Source organism: Onychomys torridus, chromosome 5 (assembly GCF_903995425.1).
Source record: "Onychomys torridus chromosome 5, mOncTor1.1, whole genome shotgun sequence".
In the NCBI taxonomy this organism is placed as follows: Eukaryota; Metazoa; Chordata; class Mammalia; order Rodentia; family Cricetidae; genus Onychomys; species Onychomys torridus.
This window is the reverse complement of record NC_050447.1, coordinates 41,745,653-41,763,344: the sequence shown is the minus strand read 5'-3', so window position 1 is coordinate 41,763,344 and position 17,692 is coordinate 41,745,653. Positions and strand designations below refer to the sequence as shown.

The 17,692-nt window shown below is 41.5% G+C and overlaps 1 protein-coding gene across 2 annotated transcripts in view; it reads left to right on the top strand.

The window, feature by feature from the left end:
• Window positions 1–17,692, top strand: part of Adamts18 (ADAM metallopeptidase with thrombospondin type 1 motif 18) — a 143,073-nt gene that overhangs the window by 58,726 nt on the left and 66,655 nt on the right. Inside the window, exons 4-9 of one of the 2 annotated variants that reach the window (XM_036189116.1) lie at window positions 5,269–5,551; window positions 7,604–7,797; window positions 8,018–8,101; window positions 9,722–9,881; window positions 11,648–11,753; window positions 16,044–16,181. In XM_036189116.1, coding sequence (XP_036045009.1) covers window positions 5,269–5,551; window positions 7,604–7,797; window positions 8,018–8,101; window positions 9,722–9,881; window positions 11,648–11,753; window positions 16,044–16,181 — 965 coding nt within the window. Of the gene's footprint in view, window positions 1–5,268; window positions 5,556–7,603; window positions 7,798–8,017; window positions 8,102–9,721; window positions 9,882–11,647; window positions 11,754–16,043; window positions 16,182–17,692 lie in introns of both variants that reach the window. The other variant, XM_036189117.1, reaches the window with a different exon arrangement.

Genomic DNA, 17,692 nt, shown 5'->3' with positions numbered 1-17,692 from the left:
GCCTGTATCTTTAAGCTATAGTTTGTTTTATTTCTTTGGTTAGATTACATTGCTTTCCATCATATTCCAGAGAAAGAATATTCTCTTAATTATCTAGCACATGCAATTCTTGTTTTGTTATAGAGAATTATTTTTAGACACTTGTCCTTTGCACTGAGCTGAAGTGTGTAGGTCTGATGTGTTTGCAGCAATATAGGCCCGTCAGCTCAAGTGGGCTCTCAGCAGAAGACACAGCTCCACACTGCCTTCTGTAGTAGCTGAAAGGATCTTTGCAGAGATGTCCACTCAAGAGAAGCTAGAGTCTTGACTTAGCCATAGAAAATAATTTCAAGATGAACCAATAGGAAACAGCTGAGATTTATTAGGAGAATATTTTAACATAGAGTTAAGTATGGGGTTGATATAAAGAGATGTAATCAGGGGAAAAGTAAAACCCACTCATGTGTGGGTGAGCATTTTAAGGGTGAGTCCCACTTGAGTGTCTGAGTAGCACTCACAAACTCAATGTGGGTGTTTTTAAGTTACTTCTCAAAGGATTGCTAAGAATCCCCCTCTTTTTTGATGACTGAGATTAGAGATTGGCTCCAGGGGTGCCTTTGATAGGATTAAATCTGATAAGATAAAACCATAGCCCATCAGGGGCATCACACATTTCTTTGAGTGTAAATGGGGTTTGTGAGCCTGCTGGAAAATGGAAGCCAGGGAAGGATACAAGCCTTCAGCATGAATCCTTGCTATTTTAACTCCCTTATTTACAACATCTCTCCATAAAAACAACATTGCTTCATGGCAAATGATGTCATCTGTGCTGGTGATGGTTGCTTCTGAACAAGCAAGAGGTTTTAAGCAGACTTCAGGGAGAGGGGCTGCTTTCCTTCACCACATCCACTGAATTATCCATATCTTTCTGTCCTGCCTCAGGATGACTATTTTATTGATGTCTCAACACAGAAACATCCCCTCTGCCTCTGAGCAGCCTAGAGTCTTTGTGAAGTAGGGAAAAAAGAGAAAATTTGCAAACCGGTCTGTCCAGTTAGGGCACTTAAGTGACTTAAAGGATATTAGTTGAACCAAGTGAGGAAGTAGAGAAAGCTGGAGGGCTTTTGAGGTATTTTTTTTTTTTTTCCTTCAGCTAATGCCTCTGTCTGGGGAGGGCTGTAAATGGTGCCTTTTGTCTGCGTGTAGTTTAGAAGAGGGGCCAATATGGTTAGGAGGAGAGGGCTCTGCACAGGAAGTAGAGACCCCAGATTCAACCTGGGTTTGTAGCTGGATTTCCCTTCACTTCCCAAGCCTGGTTCCTTTCTGTTTCCTGATGGCCTGCTGCCCACCTAGTCTCCACTCTGACATATGCTTGTTGACTAAGAAACAAATACTTGTTGTCCATTAGCGTGAGAATTGCCCTGGGGATTCCTGTGTGGTCCACATTATCACAGATATATTGTATTAGGTGTGGGAAGACCTGGATTTTATTTCTTTCACTGGAGAGAGCTAGGAAGACTGTGGCTTGTGATCCTTTGGAAAGGGGACAGGGTAGTTTCCAGCTTCTCTGAGGGCATGGCACAGTAGCAGGGACGCTAGCGACTAGCATTTACAAAATGAACACAGGCTCATCGTTTGTACAGTCCACTGACCACTTGGATGGCTAAGGGAGAAAAAGGCAGAGGAAGCTGTGACAGTGTGCATGTGTCTGAGATACCTACTGGTAGTCGAAGAAGTTACTAGAAAATTTCAAAGGAAGCAAATAAATATGAAAGAGCCAGTGGTGGGAAGAAGAGCTCAAAGTGTGAAAAAAGCATGCTGTTTAGAGTCAGGTGGAGAGGGGCAGAGGACAGATGGAGCCCCCAGGGACCATTTGGGAATCTGTGGCACTGGCAAGAAGATGGATGGCAGAGAGTGCTATGTGTGTTGATTTATCTTTGATGGGAATTCTGGCTGGTGCCGGGGACTAGGCAGAAAGTGTCAAGATTAAAGATGGAAGTTTTGGGTAGCATTGCCTGAGCCAGATGTAGGAGGGGAGAGGGCACCGCAGATGCATGTCTGGGATGGTGGGATTTTGCTTTTTTCAATTTGTATGCATTTGTGTGTTCCTGTGTGAGTGGACACATACACACACACACACACACACACACACACACACACACACACACATACACACACATGTATATAGATGCATGTGAGGGCAGAGGACAACCTCAGGTGGCCTTCCTTAGGAGTCATCACCTTGTTTCTTGAGGCAGGGTATGTCACTGGCCTGGAACTCACTAAGCAGGTTGGCCAATGAGTCCTAGGGATCCTGCAGTCTCTGCTTCTCCAGCATCAGGATTACAGGGGTGTGCTACCTTGCTTACTGATTTTGGGGGAGAATTCTGGGGCTCAAACTCAGGTCTTTGTGCTTGCATGGCCACCACTTTAATGACTGAGTTATCTCCCCAGCCCAATATAGCTTTTTAATAGGATTGATCCTCTTCTCTCATAATCTCCACGAGGACGTGAATGTAATGTCCTTTCTATTTACTGTGAGTTCCTTTCGTACATACCAGTGCCTAGAAAGGATCAGGACTTAGATGCCCAGTGTGTGCCTGGTGAATGAAGCCATGTTTTGTTGTTGTTGTTGTTGTTTATTTTTTGGTCCCCATGACCTAAATATGTCAATACCCACAAGATACTTTCAAAGAAATCAGCAGACTTTTGATAGGAAAGAAAAATCAAGACCAAATAATATATTCTGGGGCTTCTTTTAGGGAAGCAAAGCTGGACTCTAACATAGGGTTAAACTCTGATACCCATCATCCACTCTGCCCCACTGCATTCTAGAGCCTGGGAGAGGTGCTGACTTTGTATTCCTGTGTAAGCTGCCCTTGATTCAACACAGCCACATACCCAGACAGCTAACCACATGCTTTGAAATCCCCCTGCACTGTTGTGTGGCGTGTCCTGCCTATTGTATGGCACATGGCAGATGCTCAGTGAGCCTGTGTTGGTTCAGTGAGTCATCGTTATCAGCATCTGAATTGCTGCACCCTAAAAGATACAAAGGACTTCTGCCATGCTTGTTCTGTCTCTCCTTGTAAGGTGGTCAAGGCAGGTCAAAATCTCCCTCATTGCACATGAAGGGAAGGCCTCAAGCATGGGTTCACAACTTGTTTGTACATTCCGTTAATCACCTGATGGTTTAAAAAAAAAAAAAAAAGGCAGAGGTACTAGTGACGTAATGTGCATATGTCCGAGATTCCTGCTGGTGCTAATGAGCAGCACATCTGAAGGCCTCAATCAGTGCTTCCTAAACTCTAGTGGGCTTGTGTATGTGGAACCAAGGATGTGTTCATAGTAGACAAAGTCTTGAGTGAATGTATTATTGACATGGACAAGGCCATATCAAGGACTCAGTACCTCAGACCCGTAGGAAGGGCAAAGGGGTCCGCTGTACAGGTCAGACTTGGAGTTGCCAAAGCCTTTCTCTGGTCTGAGCACAAGTGTTGACAGTATGTGTCAGTATGAGTGTTTGGAAATGACTGAGCAGTGTGTGCAAAAGTTAGCAACTAAACCTTCCTCCTCAAAGATGACTGCAGCCCAAGACTGCTCTCCTGTAGACCCTCTGCTGAGACTAGCTAACCCCTCTGTCTTTGCTGTACTTAATGAAAGCTCTGAGGTTCTGGGTTGTTGCATAGTTGGTAATGCTCCATCAGAACTTTTCTGTACCTATGTCTCTAAGTCTGTCCTCTGTTCATTCCTTCACTACCACAGGCCTGTTTCTCAGACCTCATCATGCAGGATGTAGTGCATTCTAATCATCTGGTGGTCTTAATAAGAAATACAAATCCAGATTCAAATAACCTGGGGAGTAGAGACAAAAGACTTGTCTCTACTCACAAGCTCAAGAGCAAAACTGAAGCTACTGGTTCAGTTCCCACAGTTCCCAGAGGAGGCCTGGGTACCCTGTGAGCCTTGTGCTGCAAGCCAAGAACAAGTCATGGCTACATGTTTGGTACGACAGTACATCATGGATTATGCCATGAACTTGGAAGATATCGTTGTGACTGTGGGCTTATCGGTGGGTGTCTTTTCTTCATTTCACAAATGCATCTCTTTATGATAATATAACTCATTGGAGTCACTAGACCTCCACTTAGAGGCCATTGCACTCTCCTTCCTCAGCTATCCTCACAAGTCCTTCCATGACTGTAGCACTCACAACATCAGTATGGGAGGCTTTGTTCTTACTACACCAGCCATCAACTGTTTCTCTATTCACCACCCCATCTAGGTTTCATCAGGGTCTATCAGCCAAAGCCATTTAAGCAGGACATCCCTTAGCTCAGTCCTTCAAAAACACTTATTAACATTGTCAGTCTAGGGCCTGGGGAGATGGCTCAGTGGGTAAGAGTGCTTGCTCTAGAAGCATGAAGGCCTACGTTCAAAGCCCAGCACCCATATAAAAATCTGGATAAGGCTTTATGTACCTGCAATCTCAGCACTGTGGATGTGCAGACAAGAGGATTGATGGGGCTGACTGGCTGCAAGCCTTGCTCTAGACCCTATCTCAAATGAATAAGGCAGCGTAATAGAGCAGGATGTCCAACATCCTCCTTCTCATTGGCTTTCAGATGCATACATGGAGCATACACACATAAACACACGCAAATACATCCACATACATACATGTACACACATGTACACAAATAAATCAATTAAAACATAAAATATTGGCAGCCTAGCAAGACGGTCTAGGGGTTCGTGATGTATTTAGCATGTGTAGGGCCCTGGTTTGATCCCTCTACTACCATAAATACATTTTAAAAATACAGTTGATGGGATACCTATGGTTATCATTGATTTAGGAAATAGGGTGCCAGCCCACTTAGACTTTCTTGTCCTCTTTGTAAAACTGGAGTTATAACAGCGGCATGTGATGACACAGATAAAAATGACAGACAGGGCCAGTAAGATGATTCAGCAGGCACAGGTGCTGGACACCAAGTCTGATGATGTGACTGAAGGAGAAAATGGCCTACTATAAATTGTCCTCTGACCTCCACATAGAGGAATGCACGCATCACACACACACACACACACACACACACACACACACACACACACATCACACACATACACACACACACACGTGTAATTTTTAAAAGGCGAACAGATATCAAGCATTTTGCACAGTGCCCCTTCACAGGAAGTAGTCCATGCAAAGATGCCAAGAATCAACCCAGAAAAAGACAACGCATGGAGTCATGAGTGTGCTCTTGTGTTTGGCTTTTTTAGTCAGGTCTGATAAGGACACGAGACAATGAATTCCTCATCTCATCGCTACCTCAGCTGCTGGCCCAGGAACACAACTACAGCTCGCCTGCAGGCCACCATCCTCACGTCCTGTACAAAAGGACAGCAGAGAAGAGGGTCCAGCGGTACCAAGACTACCCTGGCTCCCACCGGATTTATCCTGGTCACTCCCCAAGTCACACTCCCCCTGCCTCCCAGAGCCAAGAGACAGAGTACCGCCATCGAAGGCGGCAAAGGCAGCATTTCTGTGGACGACGCAAGAAATGTATGTAAGGAGACTTTCCTTGTCTGTTCTGAAGAGGTCCTCGATGGGTAGTCCTGGGGGCCGCTGGGTTCACTGACGTGGCAGGTCAGTGAGGCTGCATTGAGTTCGTTCTCAGATGCTGCCTTATAGAAGAACTGGTGAAATCTCATGCTGAAGGAGCGGCTCTCCTAGGTTCAACTAGGAAAGATGTAGATGCGGGTCCTTTTTGGCTTTTTTAGCATCTCCCAGTTTTAACCAAAGGTTATCTTAGTTTCTGTGGTCTTAGGGAGAGTACCTAGCTTTCTATAGTGAGGGAAAAAAATCAGAGATAAATGCCTTGGCTGAGCATTCCTTCTAGAGACACAGAGACTTCTCAGGAAACCTCCCAGGAATGTCAGCTCCTGAAGGGGAGCTGACAGAGAGCAGGGGAACTCTTAGGCATACCCTATGAGCCAGTGGTAGATACCTATAATACCAGCACTTGGAAGGCTGAAGCAGGAGAATTATGAGGTCAAAGCTAGCTTGACCTGTGTAATGAGCCCCTTTTTTTGACAAAAACCATTCTGCTTCCCCCTCCCCCAGTGCTGGGGTCAAGCTCAGGGACTTACCTATAGACAGTAAAGCTCTGAACCAGCCAAGCTGTATTTCCAGTCTCTTTTGCTCTTTTCTAAACCAGCAATGTCCAGTAAATAAGAACCAAATGTAAGTTTGCATTTCCTAACAACTATGTTCAAAACCAGTTCAAGGCAAACATAGTGATGTATACTTGTAATTCCAGCACCCTGAAGCTGAAGGCAAGAGAAGCAGGAGTTCAAAGCCATATAAAGATTTAAGTCCACTCTGGGCTACATGAGATTCTGCCATTAAAAAAAAAAATCAAAAATAAGAGCTGAAGAGATGGCTCAGTGTAATGAGGCACTTGCTGCACAGGCATGAGAGGCAGAGTTCAGATCCCCAGCACCCATGTGAATGCCAGGTTCCCCTCCCCCACTAATACCCTGTAATCTTTGCACATTAGGAAAGTGGAAACAGGATCTACTGGGCAGACTGCAACTAGACTGGCTGAATTGACAAGCTCTGGGTGCAGCTGAGAGACCCTGCCTCAAAGATAGAGATTGGTGGAGGAAGACATCCACTGTCAACCTCTGACCTCCACATACATGTGCACACACACACACACACACACACACACACACACACAGCACACAAAAACATCACATACTCACTCTTACATCTGTTAACAAAACCCCCAAATCATAAAAATTTAAAAACAAATTAATTTCAGTAACATTCTTATCTAATTCAGACATACCAAATATTGTCATCTCAAATTATAAACAATGTAGCAAACTTCTAGGGAAGAATTGAATTTTCTCTTTCTTATTGTATTCTGGAAATGTACTTAATTTACTCTTATGACTCAGTGTCAATTCTAATAAACAAATTTCCATTGGAAATGTTTAATCTGTGTGTAGATCTCACCATGTTGAAATGGTAGATTTTAGATACTTCATTGTTTCTAAGATGTTTGTATTTTCCAGGGACCAAGTTAAATATATTACCTTTTTTTATTTGATAAAATATCTGATCTTCATGTTTGCCAGCCACATTCCACTAACTTAGTAGCCACAGATGGCAAATCACTGCTCAGACAGGTGAGGGTTCCTCACACAAATCGGAGCTGTCAGAGTTGGATATAAGATAGTGTTTCTGCCATCTCCCTTGTCTGTTGGCATTACAGAGTCAATGTATTCCTAAAGTGATTTTTTTTTCTCTTTCCGTCATTGACGTTTGTTGACTTGCTTGTCTGCCAACTAGAATTGTAGCGTGTTTCCTTTAACTTACCTCTGAGCATTTTTAACATTTCTGGATCTACCCGTCTGTCCACCTGTCCATCAACTCACCCATTCATCCATCTAAGCATCTGTTGAATGAATCTCAGGTGCAAAGCCCCAGGGCATGTGGCAACAGAGATGCCCACTGTCACCTCCCCATTGTCTTGGCTCTTTCGGCCTACATCACCCAGATATCTTCTGATGATCTTCCTTCCAAATGCTCTTCTGTCTACTGCAGATGCCCCCAAGCCTCCTGCAGAGGACACCTATCTACGCTTTGATGAATATGGGGGCACAGGGCGGCCCAGAAGATCAGCTGGAAAGTCACAAAAGGGTCTCAATGTAGAAACCCTCGTGGTGGCAGATGCAAAGATGGTGGAAAAACACGGCAAGGGTGATGTTACCACGTACATTCTCACAGTCATGAACATGGTAAGGAGCATAGTCCAGAACCCTTGTGTGGGTGGAATGGGACACACTTAACCACATTTTTTTAATTGAAAATTTTGAATGTTAAGAGAATCACTCTTGTAGATCCATGTATGTATCTGATAAAATTGAAACCGACACCCTTATCAATTTGTCTGATTGATTCTTTCCATGCAGGATTGTGTCTTTAAAAGATGCTGTCTGGCTTTAATTGTCCCAACAGGTTTCTAGCTTGTTCAAAGATGGGACCATTGGAAGTGACATAAACATCGTGGTTGTGAGCCTAATTCTTTTGGAGGAAGAACCTGTAAGTGGCAAACTCCATTTATTCATTTGTTCTGCTTTGGAGGATGCATTTATTGAACACCTACTGTATACCATTGCAAGAATCTCATATTTGAAAGTCTGCTAACCATCTCCTCAGAGCAAGTGCCCTCTAGTAAGGATCACTGAGCTAAGTTACCACAAAACAATCTTTATATACCAATCTAGATGATATATTCATAGATGTATCAACAGTTATATATTAAATATATATAACATTATCAATATACAAAATGTAAATACTCAGTATAAATATGTAGTCCTTATGATAAAGGTGAACTTGGTTATAGATTTTAGGGTTAGATGGACTTCATTGGTCAAATACACTAACCAATACTAAGGTGGATACATAAATATATTTCGAGAATTTACCAGAAGGAATCCATCATAAAATTCTTGTAGTAAGTCTATGGTCTCCCAACCACCAATTTAGAAATGACAAAGAATAAACAAGGGCCCTTCAGCTGCCTTGAATTGATTACAGTGAGGTGCATGACAGAGGAATTGGGGAAGCTGCAAAAACAGAACATATAATAATGTGCTCAATTGCACAGGACTCTCTGCTCTGCAGGGTTTTCATCTGTAAGCTCTATTTTTCTCTGTGATCTCACCAACCAGACAGACAATTTTTCAAAGCCCCGGGGGCTTTTCCTCTTCAACTCTAACCCCAATAAAGAATGTGAAAAAAGGGAGCCAGAGACAAGGAAAAGAAAATGGATCTAATTACCCAGGTGTGTAGAGTTACAGAGGTTTGTGCTGTGTAAAGTTATCCTGGAATTTTAGAAAGATAGGGAGTGTGTTGTTTGGGAAATACTTGGGCTGGTGTGCTAGTTACACATTGCTCAAGTATACTGAAGCCAGCAGCACCCTGATTCACTGACAGAATTATCATCTAAACATTTGACTTGACCTAAGTCATTGGTTTAGCCTAAAAAAACATTTTGATAAATCATTATTTTTAAGAATAGTTTCTGTCTTTCTTCTTTTTTATTTAATGTGTGGATGTTTTGTTTGTATGTACATATCTGCATCATGGCATGGATGTACTGGTACCCACAGAGGCCAGGAAAGTGTGTTGGATCCTGCAGAATTGAAGTTATAGATAGTTGTGAGTCATGTCATGATAGGAATTGAACACGGGTCCTCTGGAAAAGCAGCCAGAGCTAACATCTGAGCCATCTCTCCAGGCCTAATCTCTAGTAAATGGTTCTCCATTTAGTAAACTCACATTGTGTTATTGATTAGCTGTAACCTCTTAAGTACCAAACTTCATAGAGAAGTAAACTATGGATGCTATCTTTGTTATGCTTTATGGAAGAAATTATTGAACTTCTGCATAAATAAATTTATCAAGATCAAAAATGCTTTTGATTCTAAAAATGTAGTTAGGTAGAAAGTGCATACTGAAAATTCAAGTTTACTTTAAAATTTATATTAACCTAACCTAGATTTCTTTTGGTAGCTCTTGGATCAGTGGCTTTCCTCTATGGATAATTTCCCCTAGAAACATGCCACTGCTGCATTTGCTGTCACAGCCACGATGATTCAACCTTCTTCACTCTGGCAAAATCGTCACTCTCTAATCTCTGCACCTTTCCCATAGGGAGGGTTGCTAATCAACCACCATGCAGACCAGTCTCTAAATAGCTTCTGCCAGTGGCAATCTGCGCTTGTGGGAAAGAATGGCAAGAGGCATGACCACGCCATCCTCCTCACGGGATTTGACATTTGTTCCTGGAAGAATGAACCATGTGACACACTAGGTATGGTATGCCGAGATGGCTGTGACATTACTAGATATTATTTTCCCATGAGACCACTGTTACATCAACATACAACTGTTGCCTGAGGTCATCATGTGGCACCTGGATATATTTAAGCCTTTAAATTGTGTACTGCTTCCTTGTACCATGGTGAATGTGTTCTGATTTATTGAATTCATTGTGGTATGGAGAGTCTGTATATTAATCAATTGGTGATTTTTCTTTATTACCCCAAATGATGACAAATGAAGTAAGAGAGGTCATTTGATTAAACACAGTTTAGGGCATTCTATAAGCACCATGACGGTGTAACTGGGAAGCTGAAGAAAAACTGTTGAATGGCATCACTGTGTCATTGGTTATCAGTGTCTTATTTAACAAGCTCCTTGACTTGGAAGGACTCTGTTCTCCCAATTTTACACAAGACATTCAGCACAAGAACAGTATCTTTTACATGCTTGCTGTATTTCCAAGCTGATTCAGTTGCACATAGCAGGAACTGAACCTTTGGCTTTGGATGAATTGGGTTATTTGGGTCAAAGTCTGCCAACTTTTGCCCTATACGGTCCTGCAGTAAATATGCTATGCTCTGCAGAGTGGGAACTACTGACATCTGCTGTGTTAGTGGGAAACCAGTCACAGACATGCATAAACCAATGAGTGAAGCTCTGTCTAATGAAGTTATACTAAGGAGACAGCCGCAGACAAGAGTATAAACAAAAGCTTGAAAACAGCAAACACGCCACCAGGAATCAATCCCCAATCTGCTCCATAGGTCACTCTCTTTAAGAAGCATGTTATACAGGCTTAAACATTCACAATGCTGCCTAAAGCAAATGATTCACCTTCCCGGGTCTCATATACCTAATTTGAAATTTATGCACAGACCTAGGTAAATATTACATGTACAGTGCAGTATAGGGTATTGAGAAAACACCATATATCAGAAAACAGAGACTTTACATGTCCAGGCTGTAAATAGGTAGGACTGAGAACAAGGCTGGAAATAGCCAGCTAGACACCTATAGACCAAGCCAGCTTCACTGACAGCTGCACAATAACCAAGTACCTTTCCCTTATCTAGCATCTTTGTGAGCTCTTATCACCTAGCCTACATGCTTGCTCCCTTACCTCTATCATGTGGCATAAGTAACACATTAGTTAAGTAATGATGTCACCCATGACACATAATGTGCCTGCATATTAAACTTCCTGGATGATCTCATGGCTTGACATGGAGGTAGATGCAGTCAATTCACAAGTATGTATTTAACTCTACATGGCCACCAACCCTTGTTCTAATGGTTGTCAGATCTCAAAGTTGGGAAGAAGAAATTCTTCTGCTATAAGGTTGATCAGCATAGAACCAAGAAATGATGGGAATTATTGTGTAACTATTCTTACAGGGAGATAACTTTGAAGAATGGGATACTTGTCACATTGTAAATATGAGAAAAGTGAATTTGATCTGTACATGTTACCTGGGCATGCTTAAGATTTTTGCTTCAGAGAAAGACCAGGAAAGAATTGGAAAGCATATTCCACACTTAGACTGTACGGCCACTCTTAAGTTAACATTATACACTGGTATAACTGTCAGTATATTAATTTCTCTGACTCTAATAATAAGCTTACTCAAGTCATATAAATTTCTGTGACAATAAAAACATTCAATATTCTGCAAAAAAACTTAAATGTGTTAATCCATTAAACTGTATACGTATATACCAAATTACTGTTAATATTTAAAATTGATCTTTTAATAGGATTTGCCCCAATCAGTGGAATGTGCAGTAAGTACCGAAGCTGTACCATCAATGAAGACACAGGACTTGGCCTTGCCTTCACCATTGCTCATGAGTCAGGGCACAAGTGAGTGGCTTCTCAATTCACTACTTTCCATGGAAACTGGCTAAGTAATTCTTTGATCTTCTGTCTTAGTTAGGTTTCTATTGCTGTGTAGAGATACCATGACCACAGCAACTTTTATAAAGGAAACATTTCATTGTGGTGTCTTGCTTACAGTTCAGAGGTTCAGTCCATCATGGCAGGGAGCATGGTGGCATGCAGGCAGATGTAGGGCTGGAGCTGAGTGCTTACATCTTCACTCAAAGGCAATCAGAAGTCAATTGTCTCACCGGGTGATATCCTGAGCATAAGAAACCTCAAAACCCACCCTCACAGTGACACACTTCCTCTAACAAGGCCACACCCACTCCAGCAAAGCCACACCTCTTTATAGAGCCACTCCCTATTGGATTATGGGGGCCAAATGCATGCAAACTACCACACTTCCTCTAATGATTATTATTGATCTAATCAAACACATAGAATTCATTTTGTATAAAGCTTCAAATTGTGGACTCCATAATGGCTTGGGGATGGGGAGATGGCTCAGTTGCTAATTTTTTTGCCACAAAAGCAAAAGGACCTGTGCTTGATCCAAATAATGCACACAAATTAAAAGCCAAGTACGATGGTGCATGCTTGTAATCCAAGTGTTTCACTGTTGTGTTGCCGTGAAGATGCTAGAGCCAAGGCAACGTATAAAGGAAAGTATTTAGTTGGGGGCTGGCTCACAGTTTCAGAGGCTTAGTCCATGATCACTATGGTGGGGAGCATGGCAGCAGGCAAATATGGCCCAGGAGCAGTAGCTGACAGCTCAGATTCTGATAAGCAAGCTAAAGTCAGAAAGAGAACAAGACCGGGTTTTGAAACCTCAAAGCCTAGTGACAAACCTCCTCCAAAAGGCCACACCTCTTAATCCTTCCCAAATAGTTCCACACACTGGGCATTGAACATTCAAATGTATGAGCCCATGGGGGCCTTTCTCATTCAAACTACCACACCCAGCAATATGGAAACAGTTTCCTAACCCTGACCTTGATCCTAACCAGCATTTCCTTGGCAATCACTGACTAGACATCCTAAGCTCCTTAGCAAATTCAAGAACATTGCCTCAAAGCAAAAAATAAAACAAATTTTTAAAAATGTGAATAGTGCCTCAAAACAATGATACTGGAGGTTCTTTCATATGTGCATACACACACACACACACACACACACACACACACACACACACACACACACTCACGCACGCACACCAGTTCGGTAAGCACCAGTCATTGATGTCTGTCTTTTCATGTCATATATTACATCTTTTTTTTTTCTTTTTTTCAAGACACAGTTTCTCTGTGTAGCTTTGTGCCTGGAACTCACTTGGTAGCCCAGGCTGGCCTCAAATTCACAGAGATCCACCTGGCTCTGCCTCCCAAGTGGTGGGATTAAAGGTGTACACCACCAGCATATATTACATCTTTCAAGGATTCAGGTTTGCACATGGAGTGTCCATTACTTCCCTGGTTCTCTTGACTTCTGGGTGTTGATTTTGATTTTTGTTTGAGTTTTGCTTTGGTTAACACACTTTAAGCTCATTCTACTTTTTCCCTTGTGTAGTGAGCACATTCACTGCCACTGAATCATATCCTTCCCCTCATTTTTAACTTTCATTATGTGGCAACAATCTCTCAGTACATTTCCCTGGCTGGCCTTGAGCTTGTGACCTTCCTGCCTTAGCCTCCCAAGTAGTGGGATTACAGGTCTATGCTACCCAACATCCAGAACAGCTCATTCTCTATACAAAACAAACTAATTGTGATAACATGTAAATCCACCTGCCTAGGACAGTGATATATTGAACTCAGATTTCAAACTACAGGCTATGAAAACTTTAATCATTCTTGCTTATGAGTAAAAGTTATCTGAAACTAAAATCTGACATTTTGGTTTAGGAAAACAAGTCATAGTCTTTAGATAGGGTGGGAGAGAGGTGTAAGGTAAGAGAAGAATGAATGTTGGGATTGGTGAGATAGCTTAGTAAGGCTTTTGCTGTGCAAGCTTGAAGATCTGAGTTCAATCCCCTGGGTGTGGGAGTGCATGCTGGTAATACCAGGGCCGAGGGAGGCAGAAGCAAGATCACTGAGGCTCAGTGGCTGCCCAGCTGAGGCCAGTTCTTGAGTTGTAGGCCATTGAGAGACTCCACCTCAAAAACCAAAGGTAAATAGCACCTGAGGAGCCATAACAGAGATGAACTTCTAGGTTTCACATGTATGTGCATACAAATGTGTGTGCCCATATGAACACACACAATGAAGAGATGTGAAATACATTCTCAAGATCAGACCTTGGTATGTGGTCCTTTTAACATGGAGCTGCTGATGTTTGCTGAGATTTGAGGAGGACTTTTGAAATGTGCAGGGGAAAAAAATCTTCCAAAAGGCTACTAAATAAAAGTACTTTTGAAAATGTGAAAATTGGGTTTTCTTTTGCTCAAAAATTTTTTTCTAAGGAAGCTCTAATTAAGCAGCTTTCCTTCCTTGAACAATGGCTTTAATCTCTCTGTACCTCACTGGCTCTTCTGGAACTCCTGCTTTTTATGCATAGGCTTTAGTGTATTTAGAAAGAATGTCTCTCAAATAAACCCCCTCAGCTCCCTGCTTAGGCATAAAGAGTTGAATTTGGCAAAGCTGAGAATACAAAAGTGCTTTTGCCAAGCATCTTAAGATTAATAATTTTGCATCTGTTAGCAGTCACCTGTAAATTCCAACATGTTCACTGATAACTATCCGGTATACAGCCACCCTCCACTTGCTTGATAAGCTGGAAAGAATGATAGAAAAGAAATGGCTAGATTGTAGGCACAACTCCCAGCAACACCCTATCTATGGACATAACAGCCTCATTTGTTAGAGCCTGCCTTCAAAAGATAGTTAGATAACATGATACCTCCCCATAGAAACCATACCTGTTTATACAAATGTATTCTGAAGAGGCAGATTTTATTTCTTTAAATAATCAGATTAAGAACAATTTAAATTCATGATAAATTTGTAAAATATCTCTTTCTGCTTTGCCTCTTCTGTAAGAAAAGTCACAAAAATGTGCTTTGTTTCCTGAATCTTTTCCAAAGATGATCACAGAAGCGTATTGTACCTCTTTCTAAGACCACATGAGATGGTGTGTTTGAGTTGCATGCAAAAAGATGGCAAATCATCTAGGAAGAGTATACATGATCTTTAGGGAATTCAAAAGAGGGCAAGAAAGTTACAGGCAGTTGTGAGCCACCTCATGACAAGAGTGTTGAGAAACACACTTGAGTCCTCTGTAAGAGCAAGCATTCCTAAGCACTTAGCTATCTTTCCATCCCAACACATAATGCATTTAAAAGAGATCCTCACTGCTTATCTTCTTTCTGCAAAGGAATTGTTCTAATGTCATAGAAAGAATGGTATCCAGAAATTGTGAAGTCGTGTTTTCCTTCCATGTGTTCTAAACAGAGTTTTCATCGTTCCCTTGTGAAGACCTTTATTTTTATGAGGGTATTCAATTATCAACTGAATTAATGAGTTTAGCTAATTAGCTGGTCATCCACTGGAAGGAAGATTTATATGGTGTTAACTTTATAAATAAATATCAATGTAGGGCTTATAATTACCTTCAGTCTGCACCTACCTCCTCCTTATTCTCAACTTCTGTGCCAGAGCCCCAGGATTAGTGACAGGAAAAGAAACCAGCTATTTTGAATTTTTAAAAGTTGGCTATCTGGGCTGGAGAGATGGCTCAGCCGTTAAAGGCTTGGCTCACAACCAAAAATATAAAAGTTGGCTATCTAAGATTTAGGCTAGTTAAGAAATCTTTTAAACATTTATTTGTTTGTTTGTTTGTTTGTTTATTATTCCGTGTGTGTGTGTGTGTGTGTGTGTGTGTGTGTGTGTGTGTGTGTATGTGTGTGTGTGTGTGTTTTCTAGCAGTCAGTCCATCACATACATTCTAGGGATTGAACTCAAGCAGACAAGTTTGGCCCCAAGTGTTTTTAGCTGCTGAGCCACCTTACTGACATAACCGAAGAAATCTTGACCAAGATTTCCTAGCCTTTTTATATAGAGCACATACACCATTCTTTGATTTTGTGACTAACAACAATGTCTTCAGTATTCTTCAAGTTTTTCTGCAGAAAATTCGCAGTAGTTTATAGTAACTCATTCTTGTCACTGACTCTTGTCTCCCACCTGGCTCTGCTGAGTCTCTGTGCATTTTTTACATTTTTTCTAGTGGTACCCTGGAATATGGGTTCTCAGAAGGCGGTTTTCCTTTCTGTTTCAGTTTTGGTATGGTTCACGATGGTGAAGGCAACCCTTGCAGGAAGGCAGAAGGCAACATCATGTCACCTACACTGACTGGAAACAATGGGGTGTTTTCATGGTCTTCCTGCAGCCGACAGTATCTCAAGAAATTCCTCAGGTAAATGGATAAAATCCCAGGGGTTGTGCCCAGCTCCCATAGCAGTGCTCAGTAGGTGTGAAAACAAATGTCCAAGCCAGACCTAGTGGGATGGACTAGATATTATGACTATTTGGAAGGCTGAGATAAAATGATTGAAAGGTAATGGTCTATCTGGACTACAGAGTAAGTTCAGGGCCAGCCTGAAAAATAAAAAGTAAAAAGGAAGTCTACAGATACCACTCATCAGTAGAGCACTTGCCTAGCATACATGAAGCACCAGGTTTAACCTCTAGTACCACAAAATCAAATGAACCAAACATCAAATATTTCATGGGCATGTCTTTCAGTATCTCAATGAAGAGAAAGACTAAAAACTCCTATTATGATCACATTGATAATGATATGGTTGTTGAAAATCTATTGAAGACCTATTATTGTGCTAGATCCCACATGTTGCTTTCCTGGGCTGGTAAGATATCCCAGTAGGTAAAGGCACCTGCTATCAAGCATGACTACTTGAATTCTGGCCTGGGGACCCCCAAGAGAACACCAACTCTGCAAGCTGTCCTCAGACCTGCACACTCACCTTTTAACCTCCAAGTACTTGCATGAATGCACATGCATACATATAGGCACACACAAATAAATTTAAATGTATTAAAAATATATATACACATATCTCCTGTCTCAGCAATCCTATTTCTGTCTCCAGTCTAGAATTGAAATTGAGTCTCTGAGAGGTAGCTGTGTTGTTTAAAGTACAACAGCTGCAAAGTTGTGGCGTAAAATTCACACTTAGATCCATTCTGACCCCGAGATCTAAAATTCACAACTTACCTCTTTTTTTTAAATTCTAAGACTCCTGGATGTATAGCCTCTTTACTATGACTAATTATTTTAATCTAATCCATCGGTTTGTAGGATTAGGAGAGCCCAGTATTTGATTTGTATTTTAAAAATAAACCCAGGGTTGGAGACATGGCTCAGCAGTTAAAAATGACTGCTACTCTTGCTGAGGACCTGAGTTTGGTTCTCGGCACCCATGTTGGATGGCTCACAAATACCTGTTGCTCCAACTCTAGGGACCTGTCATCTTTTTCTGACCTGTGCAAGTACCTACACACAGAGACACATACACTTAAGTGAAAAATAATAGTAAGTCTTTAAAAAAGAACTCAATGCTTAATGGCATGCATGTATCTATATCTTTTTAGTCCATGTTACTCACATGGATACTTGGGTTCTGATTGCTCCCTTTGACCAGATATTAGTGAAGTTTCATTAAAATTGATGTTCCCGATATGTTCATACCTATGCTACATCATATTAGTTGGAAATATTCCCAGGATTATCAAGATACGTCAATAAGGAAGATTAAATGTGAGCATGTCTGATGCCTAAAGCATAGTCAAAACTTGATAGATGTTTGCTAATTTATCATAAGCCATGCCCCCATATATCTTTATATTAATTTTAGATTCATTGTTTAGGGATTGACATTGCCTTTTCTACTTCTTGTATGGAAGTAA